This window comes from Cicer arietinum, chromosome 1 (genome assembly GCF_000331145.2).
Source record: "Cicer arietinum cultivar CDC Frontier isolate Library 1 chromosome 1, Cicar.CDCFrontier_v2.0, whole genome shotgun sequence".
Lineage (NCBI taxonomy): Eukaryota > Viridiplantae > Streptophyta > Magnoliopsida > Fabales > Fabaceae > Cicer > Cicer arietinum.
The window spans coordinates 52,721,393-52,742,165 of record NC_021160.2 but is presented as its reverse complement, the minus strand read 5'-3'; the positions used below and the strand labels follow the sequence as shown (position 1 = coordinate 52,742,165).

General features: G+C 30.1%; 3 protein-coding genes and 1 long non-coding RNA gene across 5 annotated transcripts; 2 read left to right on the top strand and 2 right to left on the bottom strand.

The window, feature by feature from the left end:
- Positions 1-845: 845 nt before the first annotated feature.
- Positions 846-4,142, bottom strand: LOC101499924 (putative FBD-associated F-box protein At5g56400). 2 transcript variants are annotated; one of them, XM_004486740.4, is made up of 4 exons: positions 3,931-4,142; positions 1,877-3,485; positions 1,605-1,778; positions 846-1,284 (listed from the first exon to the last, which is right to left on the bottom strand). In XM_004486740.4, the coding sequence occupies exons 2-4, from the start codon at positions 3,404-3,406 to the stop codon at positions 1,018-1,020; spliced, it is 1,971 nt and encodes a 656-aa protein (XP_004486797.1). In that variant the 5' UTR covers positions 3,407-3,485; positions 3,931-4,142; the 3' UTR covers positions 846-1,017. The 2 variants fall into 2 exon arrangements, with proteins under 2 accessions (XP_004486797.1, XP_004486798.1); XM_004486741.4 differs by having other exon boundaries at positions 1,877-3,441.
- Positions 4,143-8,085: 3,943 nt separating this feature from the next.
- On the top strand, positions 8,086-12,521 carry LOC101500889 (IAA-amino acid hydrolase ILR1-like 4). The gene is made up of 5 exons (XM_004486742.3): positions 8,086-8,602; positions 8,795-8,920; positions 9,885-10,199; positions 11,525-11,653; positions 11,846-12,521. The coding sequence occupies exons 1-5, from the start codon at positions 8,249-8,251 to the stop codon at positions 12,251-12,253; spliced, it is 1,332 nt and encodes a 443-aa protein (XP_004486799.1). The 5' UTR covers positions 8,086-8,248; the 3' UTR covers positions 12,254-12,521.
- Positions 9,495-11,897, bottom strand: LOC105852213 (uncharacterized). The gene is made up of 3 exons (XR_001144015.2): positions 11,763-11,897; positions 11,479-11,686; positions 9,495-10,318 (listed from the first exon to the last, which is right to left on the bottom strand). It is a non-coding gene; the product is annotated as an uncharacterized lncRNA (long non-coding RNA).
- Positions 12,522-16,497: 3,976 nt separating the features above from the next.
- LOC101501217 (IAA-amino acid hydrolase ILR1-like 4) lies at positions 16,498-20,692 on the top strand. The gene is made up of 5 exons (XM_004486743.4): positions 16,498-17,037; positions 17,805-17,930; positions 18,928-19,242; positions 19,767-19,895; positions 20,171-20,692. Exons 1-5 carry the CDS (start codon positions 16,681-16,683, stop codon positions 20,579-20,581), a joined length of 1,338 nt encoding a protein of 445 aa, XP_004486800.1. The 5' UTR covers positions 16,498-16,680; the 3' UTR covers positions 20,582-20,692.
- Positions 20,693-20,773: the final 81 nt, after the last annotated feature.

Sequence of the window (20,773 nt, the reverse complement as noted above, 5' to 3'; positions counted from 1 at the left end):
TTTTTCTATATATCAATGTTTTTTTTTTGAGAAATTCTTTTTTGATATTTATTCGGAAAAAAAAAATTTAAAAATTTTTTAAATAAAAATCAAAATTGACAAATATTAAACGCATGAGCTTCTCAATTAGATCCACAAAAATAATAAAATAATAAAATAATAAATCGAAACCTTAAAAAAATTATCTTAATAAAGGATCTAATATTAAAAAGTTTATTACGAGACTTTTTAAAATGGACCTCGTACTTTAAGCTTAATTGACGGTTTTAGTTATGATGCGTGGGATGCTATAGATGATGGAGGCAACACCAATTCTCCATTAAGCTCACTCAAAATTGTCGAAGGTTAAAAATACAAATTACAAAAGGAAAACAATAAGGATTGTGTTTCTTTACCATAAGGGCTATCTGACTAGCAAGAGGGTATTTTCCAGATATCGAAATAAGCAAGTATGGTTTGTATGAAAGCACAACTATTATTTGTTAAGGAAGAATGATGTTGATATAAGCAATGGGAGCTTTGTGCAGTATCTTGAATCGAGCAGTTTTGAAAGAATATCACTTTTGAGTTTTAATAAAGCACAATAAGTTATAAGGAATAATAACTACAAATGTCAATTCACTAATTTTCATTTCATAATTTATGAAGTGATAGCAGATTTGTAGCTGGCCACCATCCAGTATTGGGCAATGGGATGACAGACTTCTCTTTTCAATGTAAAGATACTATTTTTTATTATTAAGTGCTCTGTATATCAACTAGAATCTACAATATATTTCTGTTTTCATGGTCAAAATATATAAAGGTGTCCAAATTAAAAGGGCTGGAGAATCATGCTCAAAATATATAAAATGTTGCTCGAAACAAGATATCACTGATCACTTAAACTTTATTTTGATATCACAATAAAAAGAAGAAACTACAGAGAGAGAGATACAAAATGCCAATGGCATTGATTCCAAAAGCAGAACTTTCTTTAAAGAATTTTCTGTCAATCAATGACTAAATAAATCTCTTTCATGTCTCCACATCAGGTTGGTGAGAATTCCACGATAATCCAAGATTTCTCATCTGACACGGCATTGTTGTATATGACAACTGCAACCAAAAATACAAAGTAGAAGTATTTACATCTTCAGAGGCTTCGCCGACATCAAGCATTTCTTCCCAGTTCTCAAACTTAACATCCTTCAAGAAATGCCGCCAGCATTTATTTTTTGAAGTGTTATATCTGCAACAGACTGGATCATCCTCGTCTTTGATCTTTATCATTTCATACACTGACTGCAATCAAGTCATTTAAAAGTTAATAGCAAAAACAATACAAGTAGGCTTTCAGCAAGTAAAATGCCGCTTAATCGCTGATAACAAATATTTTAAAAATCAAAATGGACGTATCTTGTGCTATGAATCATAGATATTGACACTGACACCAGACACAACATTGATACCTCGACACCAGTAATTATTTGAGAAAATAAATTAATTTAATGTAATAAATATGTTGGTGTCATGTTGAACATTGAGACACGCCTTGGATCAAAATTGTTGGTGCTATAGAGATCTTGAGTATTGAAAAACCGAAAAAGAATGAGCTGCCATACCTCAGGGAATTTGCTGTCGGAGGAAGAAATTACAGATACAGAAACTGGATGCAATGTCCGCAATAAACCATACAAAATATCCTCCAGACATGCTGATGCTTTGATAATTTCAAAGCCCAGGTTGGGCAATGGAGGGTATTTGACTGTGTTCAAATCTTCATGAATAATAATATTCTGGGAATAAGCCAAGTGAGAAAAATAAGGCAACGCCATTTCATCAAGGAAGCCAACCAACTACGATATATAATAGTAGGAATTTAGAAGAACATTACCTTATTAGAATGAATGACCAATTTAAATCCTTCAGGATTGAACCTCGATATAAAAGGCCTCATCATAAACCATAGTTTATTACCATGTCCAAGTCCAACATCTCTACCTTCAGTTTTAGATTCAAAAGAAAGTTTGGCATCAGTGAGGCAGAAAGGGAAAAAGTCAACAAATGGCATGCTTTCACCCTTCAACTCAAAAGAAACAAGATTAGGAGCAACTATTTGAGCATAACTCAACTTCTTGCATCCTTTTAAAGCAAGTCTCTTAAGACATGGGTTAAATATTGAAATAGATTTCATCTTGTCGGAAATACAAAGATCCAATTTTTCAAGTAATGGAAATTTGAAGTACTGATTTTCACAAAAGTCACGAGTCACCTGTGGATGCTCTATCGTCAACTTTTTCAGAGATTTACAGAGTTCCAAACTAACTTTGCAAGGCGTCGATTTCTTGCCAGAAAACCAAAATGTGTCAAGATTAGGAGCACAGATATCAACATTTTTCAGTTGATTGCAGTTGTGGATCTCAACTCTGTTGAGACTGATAAGATTATAAACAAACAAGTATTTCAAACCTGAGCACTGTATGAATCTTAAATCCTCTATTGAAGGGCAGCAGGATATCAGATTTAGAACAATGTGCTCAGCTAGGTGAATTTTTCGTAGATAAAGTTTCTGCAGGTGAGGAAGTGTTATATTGCTGCAACTTTGCAGTATGCAACCACTTATCCTTAGCCCGGTCAATGTTTGGGAGGAAAAGACAATGTCTGGAACAGTATAGCGCTTGCTATCCTTGAAGCCAATATGGAGATCTAGTTCTTTTATATTTGCTGCGAAGGAAAAAGTTAGCCAGCTGTCCACAACTGGAGTATCTACTAAGTCATAGGAGGTCATATGTAGCAACAATTTCTGTATCTGCGAACATTTTTCAAGGTACGTACGCAGAGTGTCAGTTACATAATCTCTAAACATACTTTCCTTATTACTGCCATCTTCAGGTTCAATTCCAGCAGCAAACTTGTGTTCATCAAAAATCAACACTCCATAGGAATACCACAGTGATCTCCATCTCTTGGAAAAACTACTGGTTCGGATTGCATCCTTCACATTTCGAAGGAGGGAAAGAATTTGATGAATGACGTGATCAGGCAAATGTGATATACGATCCATGGATTCCACACTCTGTGCCGTTTTCTCCAACTCCATTCCCCCTTGAATTTCTTTTGGCTCAGCACCCTCTTCAACACAGTTAGCATTATCCTCCATCTCATCTTTTTCCCCTTGAATTTCTTTTGGCCTACCACCCTCTTCCGCGCAGTTAGCATTATCCTTCATCTCACATTTTTCCCCTTGAATTTCTATTAGCCTAGCACCCTCTTTGACACAATTAACATCATTCTCCATCACATCTTTTTCCCCTTGAATTTCTTTTGGCCTAGAACACTCTTCGACGCAATCAGCATTATCACCCATCTCGTGTTTCCTTTTCTTTCCAGAACATGCGTGCATAGGCTCGTTACTAGAGACCATTTGAAAGGGCAGATATCTGCCAGCCCTTGACAACCCTAATTAGTTTAATAAACGCTGCTTAATCCCCACAAGCTTCAAACTTTACAAACCATTACCAAACAGAAACAGATAAAGAAAACTTAAGGTTCACAATGTTTCAGATTAATATAAAAATCATAACAAGGAATCAAGACAGGAAGGAAATAATCAAAAATATGAATAGATATCACAAGAACCGAGACTCTCAGCGACAATTAACGTTAATCTATATCTCAATAACTCAGTTAAGGTGAAAGCAGAAACTATTTATCACAATCACTTCAATGTTATGAACTCAACCACGAAACAAAAAACCACAACTTTTAAGCATTAGGATTAACGACTCTATGCGATGCAATACATAAAAAAAATTGAAAATTAAAAATAAAAATAAATGGTGTCAACGAATTCATGATCATGTAAATTACATGAATTTAGGGTGTTGGAAAAACAAAGAAATCGATCAAACACATACAATGTGATGAAAGTGTTGAAGAATAAAATACCTTAGAATCAAATTAAGGGTAACGAAGCGAATAATTGAAAATGAAGGTGAACGAACTGTTGTGATAACCGAATATCAGAAGTTAGGTTCCCAACGATCAATATTGAAAATGCAAAATCCAAGAACAAAAATTGGGGATATAGGGTTTATTTTTGCTTTTGGGCCCTTCATTGACCCACATGAGCAATTTTCTCATTTCATATGTTTTTATGAAATTTCTCGTACAGTTTAAGAGTTTTGTTACGTATTTTTTCCGTTAAAATAGTTACTTTCAAAAGTTTGCGTAATTTTTTAATAAAAGAAGAATCTTAAAAATAATATAAAATTATTTAAAATAAAAAACTGTTTTTGACATGTTATAAAAAAATCATTTTTTATTATTGATTTTTAATCAAATATAAAAGAATTTTTATTTTATTTAATATGTAAAAATTAATTAAAATAATTTTAATTATTTTTAAATAAATTCTAAAAATTATTTTTAAAAATATAAAATCAAAATCAATTTTTAAAAATCCTAAAACAAACGGATTTATTATTGAAATATCAAAATTATTTTTCTTAATCTATAACCAACAAATCCATGTACATGAGTTGAGTTATATTGTTTTTTTTCCCAAATTCAATATTCAAGCTGAATAACTTTTTTTGGATTAAACACTTTATTTTTTCATCAAACACAAATCAAACTAATTCGATTATAAACGAGTTGGATTGGGTTGATAATAAAGAAAAATCAATTTTTATTTAAGAAAATGTAATTAAATTTTAAATATTTAAACATCTAAAAAATAACAAAACTATATCACAATATACCATTTAGAACTTAAAGTATATTCACAAAAACAACAGACTAATTAAATTAACAACAAATTATTAAACATAGTCCAACAACTAAATTTTAACTATATATCAATAATAATATAGTTAAAATTTTAAATTCATAAATTCAAAATGTTAAATTCACTATATAAATCGAACATAATTGAACTTCAATTGATTAGTTCGGTTTAAATCTGAACTTGAATGAGTTGAGTTAAATTGCGAATTAAATTTATTTAGATGATCACATTCGCGGGTTTTCTCGTATCCATTAATTTTTTTATATAATTGTTTGAAAAAATCAATATATAAATTTTTTCATATTGTTAGCGGTGATTTTTTATTTCAAATTTGTTGAATCTAGAAGTAAATGCATGTACCTTCAATTTTATTTTATTTTTTCATATAGACGAAGTATGAGAATTTGTTAATATTGACGATGGTTGTGCTTAATTAATTAAGTTGGTAGATTTTGGTCATATTTTATTGAAAAAATTGTAATCTTATCTTGGTGGAAGATTTGTGAATTGAGAGAGATAATGTGTGCATTTGAATGTCTTTAAAATTTCTAAGTCACTTTTTACAAGAGTTCATTTGAATTTCTAAATACATTATAACAGTTTGGAACATTACACTGTACCATAACATACACCTCCCAATACGAGCTAGCACAAGAGAGATGATGAAATCGTGTATAGGCATAGAATTTTATACAAATAGAATGATATATTATAAAGATTGGTACTAATTATACCGACAAAATGCATATTAATTTCAATACTTTATAACATGAGAACTCTACTAACAATGTGTTTGACTTTAACCATTTTTCAAATAGTGCAACCTTCAAATATTTTTGTTTAATAAAATAAGATAAAATAGTTGAAAAGACCTGTGTTTATTTATGGAGACAATCAACAATTTTTTAAAAATAATTTATAACGTTTATAGGAGTTTATTTAAATTTTTAAATACATCAACTATTTTCATATCATAATATTACTAATTATTTTTTCACTTTTTTTATAACCAATATAATAAGGAAAAAGTAGAATAATAATATCAATTTTTAATAAATTTTGTATATAGTTTAGATAACATAATCTTATAGGTTTCCTATGTTTAGGATAGATTAATATTTTTAAACGTATAATTATATTTTTTGGTTCTATGTAAGAAAGCATCTACATATTATGAATTATCATGTATAAGGACTATGCCAGTATGGTGAGAAATGATTATGAATTTTCTTTTAATAGACTGATTTTTCCAAACATTAAAAATAGTAAAAGCACACATTTGGAAAAATAAGTTAAAAACGTACTCAGGTAAATAACTATTTTTCTTTAAAAGTTCTTAATTAAATAATTGTTTTTCTTAAAAAATACAGTATGTTCTTAGCAATATTTTTTGTATAATATTTATATTTTACTATTTATGCAGTTCGTTATGTAATTATTTACTCATATCTTGGTGTATATATATATATTTTCTCATAATATATGGTAGAATCTTAATTGACTTCTATGAATGATACCAAATATTACATTCAGTTTCAGTTTAATTCATAAATATTAAAATTGTTAAGTTGAGTCTTATTTAAAATTTGAATATAACACTTGAACTTAAAAAAATTATGAGAGTTAATTATAATATTATTTTCTGTATCTTCTAGAAAAATTATATAAATCGTTTTTAGTATAATACTATTTCTTGTATATGGAAGTTAATTATAATACTATTTTCTGTATATTTTCTAAATATTCTACTTTTTTTTAATTAAGAGATCATTTTATGGGAAAGCGACATGTGGTTATTATTATTTTTTAATAGTTAATTACATGTCACTTAAAAAAAAAAACAGTAGTTACAGATTGCTTCTAAGAAAAAAGTAGTTACAGGTCGCTTCCTTAGGAATGTCTTTCTATTACATTTTGTAAAATTTACTTCAAATGATTGCTTCTATATAGAATGACCTCTTACTTAAAAAAAATAAATAAATAAAGTATTCACGTAGTTTTTAAAATAAGGTATTTTGAAAATTTAAAAACAAAAAGATATAATAATAAAAAAATCACCATTGGCATTTCTAAAATGTTTTTAATAAGAAAATAATGGTAAGGCAGTCAAAGTGATCGAGAATTGGAAATAGTGACATGCTGGGATGTGGACTTCCTGACACGACCAAGACACAAACAACTACACTAGCCGCAGTTTCAAATGCACATGTTCATCGTTTTTCAGGTTGCAATTTAAATTTTATTTTTATTTTTAATTATTATTTCTATATAATAAAAATAATATTTTTGGACAAAGTGAAAAATTGTCTTTATATATATATTATTTTCTTTATTGAAAATCAGTGTCTCCTGTCTCTCTATTTACTATTTTTATTGTAATAAAATGTATTTATAAATTTATTATATTTTATATATATCTTATTTTAACTTTCCATGTCAAAAAATAATTCACGCAAAAATTATATAAATAAAACATATGATATAATAGTATTTTAAAAGAAACAAACACTAAAAATAAAATTATAGTAAAATAAATTACAACAAAATAGTATATACTTACAAAAATAAACTTATAATTAATGTGTTATTTTAACACATCTCTCCATGTAATTGTGTAAAATAAGGATAAGGATATGAAAAAGTGACCGATCAATTATATTGGGTGTGCTAGATGATACTAAATATTATTTTTATATCATATCAAATAATATTGTTTTTTATTTGTTAATAATGTTTATTATTACTATATAGATATTCTCTACCAACAACAATAATTCATTTTTTTGTTGTTTAATTCAATCATATACCTTAAATATATAAAAGTCAAATATATTTACTTAAATACATTTAGTTTTATAGAGTTTGTTTGTTATATTTTTCTTAAACAGTTATTTTAGAAATTTTCATTTGTTTATCACACTTAAAAAAAGTTTAAAATATAAAAATAATTAAAACTATTTTTGAGTATTTTTTTTTATAGAAACAATTTTTTATAATTGATTTTTAAAAAGTTATTTTTTATCATAATAAACAAAGAAACAATTTCTATTTTATTTTTATAAAATCTTTAAATTTAGAATGTTAAATTTATTTTTTATAATAAATAGCAAATGAGTCCACAATCTAAGAAAAAAAAAAATCCTTTTTATGGATTCTTAGGCAAAGACTAATTAATACACTCCTTTTATCAAATAATAAATTAATTAATTCCCCTAAAGGAAGATTAATGTAACAATAATATTATAATTAAAAAAACAAAAGATCACGTAAGAATTTATGGTAATATTAATCATTTATTCAAAATAAAATAAATAAAAACAATGGTGTAAAAAAAAAAAAAGAAGAACAATAATACTCCAACAACTGTTTCTGCTACTACTTGCTGTTGTCCCACAGCATATATATTGAGTTTTGAGTATTTGTTGCTTTCTCAAACATCTTTCTCTTCTCTTTCCTACTTCAAAGTTGAAATCATTCATGGATTTCTTCAAATGGGTGAACTTGTTCTTCATCATTTTCAATTGCTTTTTACCAATCTTCTCAAATTCCTCTTCCACTTCAAATGACAACTTGCCAATCAACAAGTTCCTTGATTTAGCCAAAAACCCTCAAGTTTTTGATTGGATGGTGGATATAAGGAGGAAGATTCATGAGAAACCAGAATTGGCTTATGAGGAATTTGAAACCAGTGAGTTGATTAGAGCAAAATTGGATGAATTGGGTATTCCTTATAAACACCCAGTTGCAGTCACAGGTGTTATTGGTTACATAGGAACTGGTCTTCCTCCTTTTGTTGCACTCAGAGCTGACATGGATGCTCTTCTCATGCAGGTTTACATTTTTTTATGAGGGTTTTGGTTTTTTAATTGTTATGATGGATTTTTAATTTGGGTTTGTTGAAAAATGAAAACTTTGCAATTCTAAGTTCAACCCTTTTTGCAATTTTTGGGTTGTGTTGTATTTCTATGAGGATATTGTTTTTTTTTTGCTATATTTTATTGATTTTTGTTTTGTTAAACTTAGGAATTGGTGGAGTGGGAGCACAAGAGTAAAGTACCTGGAAAGATGCATGCATGTGGTCATGATGCTCATGTTGCTATGCTTCTTGGTGCTGCAAAGATTCTCAAGGGCCTTGAGAAAGAGTTACCAGTATGTTTTTATTTTTATTTTTAATGTTCATTGTTCTTCATACATGAGATAATTTCATGCTCTGATTATTTTCTTTTATGCTTTGTTGATGCACTACTGATTTTGAAATAAAATTGGAATTTGAGGAGGTTACTTCTTCTCAAGAACATGTGTGATTTTGAAGGTTTTATGTTTTAACATAGGTTGCTGTTGCAACTTGCAATTGCTACCTCTTTGGTTTGAGGAAAAAGTTTTCTATCTGCATTTTCTGTTTACATTTTTAATTACAAAAATGTTGCCTGTTTTTGCTTTATTTTCTAGTTTCAATTACTTGTGTAGAGAGTATGAAAACAGAAAATAAAGTAATATCGGTGTGTTGTTTTGAAACCAAGCATGCCATTCAATTGCAGAAACTAGAAACATTATGAAAATTTGTGCAGTTAGGTTGCTATAGTCGCGGAAACTTTTGAAACCTTATTGCAGTCACAATAACAGTTGTGGACCGCAGTTTAAACAACAACATTGCTATATGTCACAACAAAAACAAAAACATGAATATCACAAAGTTATGCGTGTCAGATTTTTCGAACAAAGGAGAAATTTTTGAATCTGCTTTTGACAGAAAACATGGGTCCATGGCCAATTATATTAAACAATTTGCTGTTTAAGATTATTCTGTGTTTTTATTTCAACCAAGTCAAATTCAAAACATGATTTTTGTTTCTTACATTTGCATATTGTCAAACTTTTGCCAAATTTTGAGTTCTCACAATCCCAACTTTGCATGTTATAGTCATCATATCATATGGCATACTGCTTAAGTCTTTGAAACATAAGTCAATGCATCAATTATTGTTGGAATTCTAACCAACACATAGTCAAAAGACTGAAAAAGAATTAAAACTTTTTTTTCCTTTCTGAATGAAGTTGTTCGTCTGGTTTCATCCTTCTATGGATCCGTTATATAATTTCTTATTTTGTATAGGGAACTGTTGTTCTTGTTTTTCAACCGGCAGAAGAAGGAGCTGGTGGGGCTAAGAAAGTTGTAGATGCTGGAGTCTTAGAAAATGTCTCTGCCATATTTGGACTACATGTCAATCATAACTTACGTTTAGGTGAAGTGGCATCTAGGTCTGGTCCTTTGTTTGCAGGAAGTGGCTTCTTTGAAGCAATAATAAGCGGCAAAGGAGGCCATGCTGCCATTCCTCAACATTCTATTGACCCCATATTGGCAGCTTCCAATGTGATTGTTAGCTTACAACATATTGTTTCTCGCGAGGCCGATCCCCTGGATTCCCAGGTGAACATCTTATATCATTCATTGCTTTCCTTTCTAACTGCTCATTAGAACTTAGTTTGCACCATTCTTTGAATCCGTCACTGTCAAAGCTGCCACCCTATCTTGTATGCTATGCAACACTAACACAAACACGGCAAGGACTTTGATAATCATTTGAAAATTGGAAGAAATGTAATGTAACTACATATGTCTGTGACAATAATACACTCATGATAACAACATTTTATTTTGTCATATATTTGGTACACATCTCATTATGACATGATATAAGATATACCATTTTTAAATAACAAATTTACTATTATGAACGATTACATAAGTATTATTTTTTCAAATTATTTTTAAATATGATAAATTAACAAAAAATACTAAAAAACTAAATAAGTAATGAAATAATTTTATATTAAAAACTATCCATTGACTCTATTAAATAAACAATTTAATTTTAAAAAAAAAATTACGAGTAACTAAATAATTCTATTTTATTTGTTAGATAATCTAAATAAAGATATGATACATGTAAATGGCAAAATTAACCTTATAAAAAAATTATATTTATTTTAAAATTACAATTGATTTTCATATTTTTATAATTTTGAATACTAATTTATTAAATTATATTAAAAGACAAAACTACCCTTGTGATAAAATCATATTTTTTTTATATTTATATTTTATTATATTTAATTCTTATTTTATTTTAGATTGTATTTTATAAATTGTTATTATATTTATATTTTGTTATATTTTAAATTATATTTTATAAGAGTAATTTAGTAAATTACTGTTCTTATCATATCATGTTAGTTTCTAACCCAACTCATATTTATGATAAAAATTTCAAATAAAGAGACACAATAAAATAGAGTTTTGGATTAACTTATGATATTCTATTGGTTCATCAAACCCTTAATTGATATGATAACTTATTTATATCATGTCTCTTGTTATATTTATCAAATGGACCCTAAATGGGAATTAGAAAAAACAAATGGATACAAAAGGAGAGCATTGGCAGAGTCCATCTCAGCAAACCATTTTCTTTAACAATTCTTGACTTCCCTAGTTTTCTGTCACTCTTTTATGTTATCTACTTTTAGTTTAGAAGCATCACTTACACCTTTTTGTCACTTTACTTAATTTGACACCATATCCTTGTTATCAAATTATCATTGTTTGAAGCATTAAAAGCTTTGTATTCTTTTGGGACTTCTACTTAGATGAGCTCTAACTTATCACATTATCTTGTGAACCAAGGAAAAAAATCTGGGAAACATACCACAACATTATCTGTTTACGATGATTTTTGAATATGATGCTCACAGGTTGTGACTGTAGCAAAATTTCAAGGAGGCGGTGCATTCAATGTTATTCCAGATTCTGTCACAATTGGTGGCACCTTCCGAGTTTTTTCGGACAAAAGCTTAAAGCAACTGAGAAGCCGGATTGAGCAGGTCCGTTATGAAGAAAAATAGATTCGTTTTGTCCTGTAAATGGAAATAATGAGCTCTATTTATTTCTTGCATCATCAATATTTGCTACACATATTGTTAAACAACATACATTAAGGAGATGTTCTGGATTCGAATTCGGATTGTGATAGACATGAACCCTTGTTAGGCGCTGAGACTGTTTCGTTTGTGTAGGTTATCACAGGACAGGCTGCTGTCCACAGATGCAATGCAACAGTCAGCTTCCTTGAAGAAGAGATGGGTTTATCCCCTCCAACTATAAACAATGGTGGCTTGCATGGCTATTTCCAAAGTATCGCCGGGAGTGTGCTTGGTGTTGATAAAGTTAAGGACATGCAACCGGTGATGGGATCAGAGGACTTTGCGTTCTATCAACAGGCTTTGCCGGGATACATCTTCCTCCTTGGAATGGAGAATCCCTCCGTCGAACGTCTTCATTTGCCGCATTCACCGTATTTCAAAATCAATGAAGATGCACTTCCTTATGGCGCGGCACTTCATGCCGCTTTAGCTGCTAGGTATCTTGTTGAATTTCATCAGGAGGTATCAGTAGTAGAGGGGAAATATCATGATGAATTATAACAAAAGCTTATAAAAAAGGCCATATCATTTGGGTTGGACACATTTGTTGTAGATGAAACTTAAAGGGAAAATTCTTAAATTTTAAGAGAGAAAATTGGCAACAAACACAAGAATCCCACTTGGGAGCATGTAACGCTTCCAAATAATAATCACCATGTATGGTCAGCCATCAGTAAAATCTCTTATTGTCATGCATTCTTCTCAGCTACTTATGAACGTATATCAATTCAAATTCTAATAATTCCATAATCCTTTTTTTAGAATGTTATATTATGAAAACGTCGTTTGCTATAAGTCACTCAATTACTTATGTGCATTTATCAATTCAAGAATGTTATATAGTATGACAAATTTTGCTTACGCATGTCATGAAAATACACTTTTATAAAGAAAAAAAAATGGTTTTCTATTCATTATGGCGAAAATCACGGGGTAGTGGCTAATAAAATCCATTGAAATTGTGTGGCTGATGAAAACCATTGAAATTGTGTGGCTGATGAAAACCATTGAAATTGTGTCATGCATATAATTTTTGATGTAAATGACAAATATTATGTTTGATATATATTATATCTCAAAGCAGAGAGAGTGCTACTTCAAAGATGCAACATAGTGGGTGGCTGGCCTGTTTCAAATTCCTTAGATCTTTGAATGCCCTATCTGATTATAAAAGAGTTCTGAAAGCATTTGGTGCATCTTTTCTAGCAAATGCCAATTAGGAATCAAATTAAGGGAAGATGGTTTGAATACATTAGAATATATACATGGTTTAAACAGTAATTTTGAAATTACAAACATATTTTAAGGAAAAAAATTATGTGTTAGAGTACGTGATTGTTTCGAATTTCTTGTATTTTTTAATGATAAAATAAGCTAGCTTTAGTATTTATAAGAGTTTTAGTTAATATGCGAATTCGATCACTCAAACCAACTCAATTTGCATTTCAAACTAAATTATTAAAAATAATATGTTTTCATACTCTATCCAAGAGAACAAATGGAAATAAGCTTCATAAGCTCTATCCAACATTTTTACAAGGGCTTATTTATGTTAATAAATAAGCTCAAATAAATCAATTCTGACGGATACTATCTCATGCATCATTTGGTTCATAACTAACTAACTAACTTGTGTTTTCTTTTGTTGTGTAGATGGAATTCTCATTTGGTCTCCATAAATGGTTGCCTAAAGAGTTGCTGCACGAAAGAAATGTTGATAAGAGGCTACTGCAAATTGATCCTGCTAATAACGGTAATATTTTATTTATTTAGAATGAGTTACAAACTTAGAATTTTGAACCAGAAAGGTTAGCCCTAGGCAAAAGCAAAAAGCTTGTAACAAAAAAGGGATGAAAACAATTTATAACTTATATAAAAAGTTTTTTTTTGCTATCTTTTATATTTAGACTATCAACCACGAAGTCCCTAAAATAAATAATTAATTTATTAATTTTCATATGTTTGAAAATAATACTTCACGTAGCCAAAACCAATACCTTCACCTTATATACCCTACTAGTGTGTGATATTCCTCCTCTGTGGAACTTTCTTATTTTTTAATTCACAACAACACTAACTCTCGTTAATGTCATCATTATTTCCAACAAACTTTCATTAAAATCATCATTATTTCCAACACATGCTACCAATCGAAACATACTTAAGCTACTGAGATTAATAATTATGTTCCATTAAAAAGTTAGATGTGTGTGGGAGGGTGTTTACACTTAACGATCATCAGCCAGTGAAATTTGGTTATCAAGAGCTTGCCACCTGAAACACAGAAACATAAATGTACCTAACTGAAGGGAGCCTTATCTGAAATACCAAAGAGGCACCGACCCTTTTTGCCTGTTTTTTTATCAATAGCCTACACATATTTGATTTCATATCACAGCTGGAAAGTTTATTACATTCCCCTTATGTTTTGATTAAACATTTGAATAGGTTCTTGACCTCTTGCAGTTATCCAAGAATGTTGGAGAGATCCACATTCGGTTTCTCTCCTTGCAATGTTCATTAACACTCAGGATTTCTTAAGCACTTGATGCTGAGAATTGGAAGGTATTTAAGTTATATTTTTTATTCCCTGTCTTAATTGCTTTAGGTACATATCGAACCCGGTTGATTGAAAATTCATATTATATAGATAATTTATGTAAGATTATATAAAAATCTAAAATAATTTGATAGGTTAGTGAGATGCATTAAAATTAATGTTTTATATATTTTTATTAAATGTCGTTAAAATTAATGTTTTATATATTTTTATTAAATATCGTTAATTTTGATGAGTCTCGATAATCTATTAAATTATTCTATATGCACAATTTTACGTAGATGATTTTTATGATATAAACTTTCAGTCTAACCATAATTTTATAGAATTTATATCCGTTAAAACATTATTGATTAGTGTAACTTTATATCAGTAGTGTAATTTGATCCCTCCTCGTTTAGAGAAATTTGTTTATTTTAATAAACATTATTGACGGATGTAACAATAAAATGAGCTAAGCCCCCAAATATATTTATACAATTTAATATAACATTAAAAGTTTAATGGTCGGTATAAAATAGTTTTACATTGAAACGAAACTTTATTATTTTTATCAGTTTCAAGATAACTATACAAAGATGGAGTGACGTGGCAAAATAGTGAATTTAAATAGGATGTGGTGTAAAAATGTTTTACAACATTCTCTTTAATTCCATATTAAAAACATCCTAAAAACAACACTCTATGCAAGAACGGTTTACAACCAATCCAGTTTTTTTTGACAGATGCAACCAATCCGAATTAAAAAATTAAATTATTTTCCGATAAAAATCAAATGGTTCAATAGTAGTATTTATATAAATTTCTTACTTTTAGTAAAAAAACATAATTTTCTTAATAAAAACTGACCGAATGATATTTGTCAAATGCTTTTTATGAGAGAAAAATGGTAAGACAGGCATGGAGAAATGGAAATTATCACGTGCAGGGGATGTGGACTTATTTTAGTTTTGAATTATTATTTGTATATAATAATATAATACTGTTCTTCTGACTAAGTAAAAAAAATTGTCGTTCTATTCTATTTTCTTTATAGGAAATAATTAATATTACAAATACTTAGAAAATGAAAAATATCATTGATGGGTTATTTTAACATCTCTCTCCATTTTTTTTTCTCTAGATTAATCTCTCTCCATTTATTTATGTAAAATAAGGATATGTAAGTTTGACCAATCAATAAATATCAAATGTATTGAATCATACTAAATATTGCTTTTCCCGTATTACAATTAATGACAAATGATATTGTTTTTTATTTGTTTTTTTTTTAATTATATTATTATTATTATTATTATTATTAGTATTATTATATATTTATTTGCTATGAACAACAATATTTCATTTATCTTTTTGTTTGATTCAATTTCTCTATCTTAAATATAAACAAAAAAATTAATGTATTTACCCTTAGTCTTAAACTAAATATTTTCTTTAATTTTTTCTTTGTATTTGAGAGTAGAAGGAATACTATTCAACCAAAATTTAATTGTTCCAAATAATAAACGACATCCACGCCTTAAAACTCTTTTACTAAGACATTTTAAAACTCTTTTACTAAGATATTTTAAAACTCTTTTACTAAGACATTTTAAAACTCGTGTACAAAAAAATATAGTTGAGATAATTTCCATTTCTTAAAAGACATGGAGAACTTACATTTAACAAGAGGTAAACACATTTGAGATATTGTTTTTCTTTTGTTACTCAACATGTGAGATATTGGTGGAATCTACTTTTTAAAATGCTTTTGAAAATGTGTCCCACTAACACCTCACTTATATCTATCTTTATAATAAATAGAGATCTTGACAAAAAAGCATAGTATAGGAAAAAAACCATTTTTAGTTGATTCTTTAGACACAAATTAATTTGTGCAACAACTTGAAAGTTATTTTTGTTAGACGGTTAGCAAATGGTAACGCTCGTACTTTTGTTAGAGTATCTATCTCTTACATGTTCCTCTCAATAGTTTATATTACAATATTACATTCTAGATTGTATTTCTTCTATTATTATAAATGAATGCATTGAATTCAGAAAAAAAAAGATAAAAAATACCATGAATGCATTTAGTTTGTTTGACACAAAAAAACAGACAGATTAATTAATATACTCCTTTTCTCAAAAAAAGAAATTATCTTTAGTCAAATAAATAATTCTCTTAAACGAGGATGAATGTACCAATAATATAGTATAGTAGTAATAATTAAAAAAAAGAACAAAAAAAAAAGAACTATAATACTATAACAGTTCTGCTACTACCTGCTGTTGTCCCATTGCATATATAACATGTAGTGAGTTTTGAGTATTTGTGGCTCTCTAACATCTTTCTCTTCTCTTTCCCACTTCAAAGTTGAAAGCATTCATGGGTTTCTCCAAATGGGTGAACTTATTGTTCATCATTTTCAATTGCTTTTTACCAATCTTCTCAGATTCCTCCTCCTCCACTTCAAATGACAACTTGCCAATCAACAAGTTCCTTGATTTAGCAAAAAACCCTCAAGTTTTCGATTGGATGGTGGATATAAGGAGGAAGATTCATGAGAATCCAGAAATGGGTTATGAGGAATTTGAAACTAGTGAGTTGATTAGAGCAAAATTGGATGAATTGGGTATTCCTTATAAACACCCAGTTGCAGTCACAGGTGTTATTGGTTACATAGGAACTGGTCTTCCTCCTTTTGTTGCAATCAGAGCTGACATGGATGCTCTTCTCATGGAGGTCTACATTTTTTTATGATGGTTTTGATTTTTTAATTATTATCATGAATTTTTAATCTCGGTTTGTTGAAAAATGAAAGGCTAAAATGCAGGTTTGGCCCTCAAGTTTTACAATCTGACAGATTTTGGCCACTGTATTTTGAAAATAGTAATTTAGGCCCCTTAGCTTTATCCCCTTTTGCAAAATTCAGACTCTTTGATTTTGACTAGGTCAATGTTGATGTAGACTCATTTTGACTGAGTTAACGCCCATGTACACTCATTTTTAAAAACTTGTATGCTCAAGTGTGGAATTTAATTAAAAAATAAATAAAAAATATCTTGTCACATGGTTGTTGTCTAATGACAGCATTTTATGACAAAACCTTGGTTTCATTATGGGATTTCTTCTACCAATTTTCTTCTGTCTATGGAAAGAAGAAATCGCATAATAAAACTTAGGTTTTGTTGACCAAATGCTACCGTTGGACAACGGTCACATGACAATATATTATTTATTTAATTAAATTTCATGTATGTGGATTTTTTAAAATGAGTCCACATTAACGTTGACTCGGACATGCCTGACTTTTGCAAAAGGGGATAAAGTTAAGGGACCAAAATTGTCGAATTGTGCAGCTTAGGGGTCTAGAAGTGCATTTTAGCCCAGATGGCAACTTTGCAACTCTAAGTTCAACCCTTTTTGAAATTTTTGGTTTTGTTGTATTACTAAGAGGATATTTTTTTTTTTTTTATCTTTATTTTATTGATTTTTTTTGTTAAACTTAGGAATTGGTGGAATGGGAGCACAAGAGTAAAGTACCTGGAAAGATGCATGCATGTGGTCATGATGCTCATGTTGCTATGCTTCTTGGTGCTGCAAAGATTCTCAAGGAGCTTGAAAAAGATTTGCCGGTATGGTTTTTCACATTTTTATTTTATGTTCATTCTCCTTAATACATGAGATAATTTTATGCGCTGGTATTTTTTTAATGCTTTGTTAATGTACTGATTTTGAAAATAATTTAGAGTGAGAGTGTGAGGAGGTCACTGCTTCTCAAGAACATGTGTGATCTTTGAACAGAGGTTTTTCTTTTGACATAAAGTTTCAACAGAGGCTGCTGTTGCAATTGCAACCATTTTGGTTTAAGAAAAAAAATTTCTATCTGCAATTTTAGTTTACTTTTTCAAATTACAAAAATGTTATCTTATTTTCACTTTATTTTTTCTAGTTTCAATTACTTGTGTAGAGAAAATTAAAACCAAGCATGCCATTAAATAGCATAAACTACAAACATTATGGAAAATTGTGAACGAATCCAGCTGATGTGCAGGTGGGTTGCTATAGTTGCGGAAACTTTTGAAACCTTATTGCAGTTACAATAACAGTTGTGGACTGCAATTTAAAACACCAACAATGCTATATATCACAGAAAAAAAATCTTGAATTTCACGAACTCATGCTTGTCAGATTTTCTCAACAAAGGAGAAAATTTTCAATCTGCTTTTGATGGAAAACATGGGTCAATGGCCATTGATAGTTTTTCACAACACTTCTTTGATGGAACTCTTTCGTGACATCAAGCAATTTCTTTAAAACACTCCCGTCCAACCGTTATGCACTTTTTCTGTTTAAGATGTTTCTGTGTTTTTAGCTCATTCACGCCAAAGTAAAAAACGACTTCTGTTTATTTGCATATTGTCAAACTGCTGCCAAATTTTGAGTTTTCATTATGCCAACTTTGTATGTTACAGTCATCCTATCATATGGCATGCTACTTAAGTCTTTGAAACATAAGTCAATGCATCAATTATTCTTGCAATTCTAACAAACACATAGGAGACTGAATTATCTTGTTCGACTGTTTTAATCCTTCTATGGATATGTTATATCGTTCCTTATTTTGTATAGGGAACTGTTGTTCTTGTTTTTCAACCAGCAGAAGAAGGAGGTGGTGGGGCTAAGAAAATTGTAGATGCTGGAGTCTTAAAAAATGTCTCAGCCATATTTGGATTACACGTCAATCATGACACATCTTTAGGTGCAGTGGCATCTAGGTCTGGTCCTTTGTTTGCAGGAAGTGGCTTCTTTGAAGCAATAATAAGTGGCAAAGGAGGCCATGCTGCCATTCCTCAACATGCTATAGACCCCATAGTGGCAGCTTCCAATGTGATTGTTAGCTTACAACATATTGTTTCTCGTGAGGCTGATCCCCTGGACACCCAGGTAAACAGCTTGTTTCATTTATTGCTTCCCTTCTAACCGCTCATTAGAACTTATTTTGCACCATTCTTTGAATCTGTCATTGTCAAAGCAGCTTCCTTGTCTTGTATGCTATGAATCACTGACAAAAAAAGGACACGACACTGATAATAATTTGAAAATTGGAAGAAACTAAATGTGTCGGTGTTGTTTCGATGTCAGACACTGACACGTATCCGACACCGAATGCACCTTCAATCTGAAGTGTCGGTGCTATATAGCTAGTATGTGTTTATTTAAACAGTTAAACATCAAATGGGAATCAGAAAGAACAAATGGATATACAAAAAGAAAGTATTGGCAGAGTCCAAGTCAGCAATACTCATGTTGGAGGCACACTATCTTGCAACCTCTTGAGTTTTGTGGCTATTTGAGGAAAAAAAATGTTTTGGGAAACATACCACAATATTATTTGCTTACTATGTTTTTTTAACTTGATGAAACCTGAGGCCTCTGTGCCTTTCCTAACATAAATAATATCCTCACAGGTTGTGACTGTGGGAAATTTTCAAGGAGGTGGTGCGTTCAATGTTATTCCAGACTCTGTCACAATTGGTGGTACCTTCCGAGCTTTTTCACATGAAAGCTTCATGCATCTGAGAAACCGGATTGAGCAGGTCCGTTATGAAGAAAAATAGATTCATTTTGTGCTTTAAATGGAAATAATGAGCTCTACAATAGTTGTTATACAAATTGTTAAGCAACATACATTAAGTAGATGTTCTGGATTCAAATCGAGATAGACACGGCCCCTTTGCATGAAAAATTCTACGTGGCGAATTTTCTTTTGTTGTCATTCTTATCTTATTACTTTCACTTAATGATTGTACTAATGTTGTAGTTATCATTGCAATCCTATAAGGTATAGGCGCTGACTGTTTCATTTATGTAGGTTATCACGGGACAAGCTGCTGTCCACAGATGCAATGCAACTGTCAACTTCCTTCAAGAAGAGAAGATTTTCTTCCCTCCAACTATAAACGACGCTGGATTGCATGACTATTTCCGAAGTGTTGCGGGGAGTTTGCTTGGTGTCGACAAAGTTAATGATATGCAACCGGTGATGGGAGGTGAGGACTTTGCATTCTATCAACAGGCTTTGCCTGGATATATTTTCCTTCTTGGAATGCGTAATCCCTCGGCTGAACCTCTTCATATAGTGCATTCACCTTATTTCAAAATCAACGAAGATGCACTTCCTTATGGTGCTGCACTTCACGCCTCGTTAGCTGCTAGGTATCTGGTTGAATTTCGTCAGGAGGAGGTACCAGTAGTAGAGGGGAAATATCACGATGAATTATAGTAAAGGTTATTAAAAAAGGCCATATCATTGGGTTGGACACACTTGTTGTAGATGAGTTATCATTTTTATTCTAATAATAATAAAAATACCACAACCCTTTTTGTGTTAGAATCTTTAACTTCAGTGAACTATTGTGTCAAATCTTTAGCTATAAGTCCATCAAAATCAGCTGTTGTGAGCGTTTATCAATTT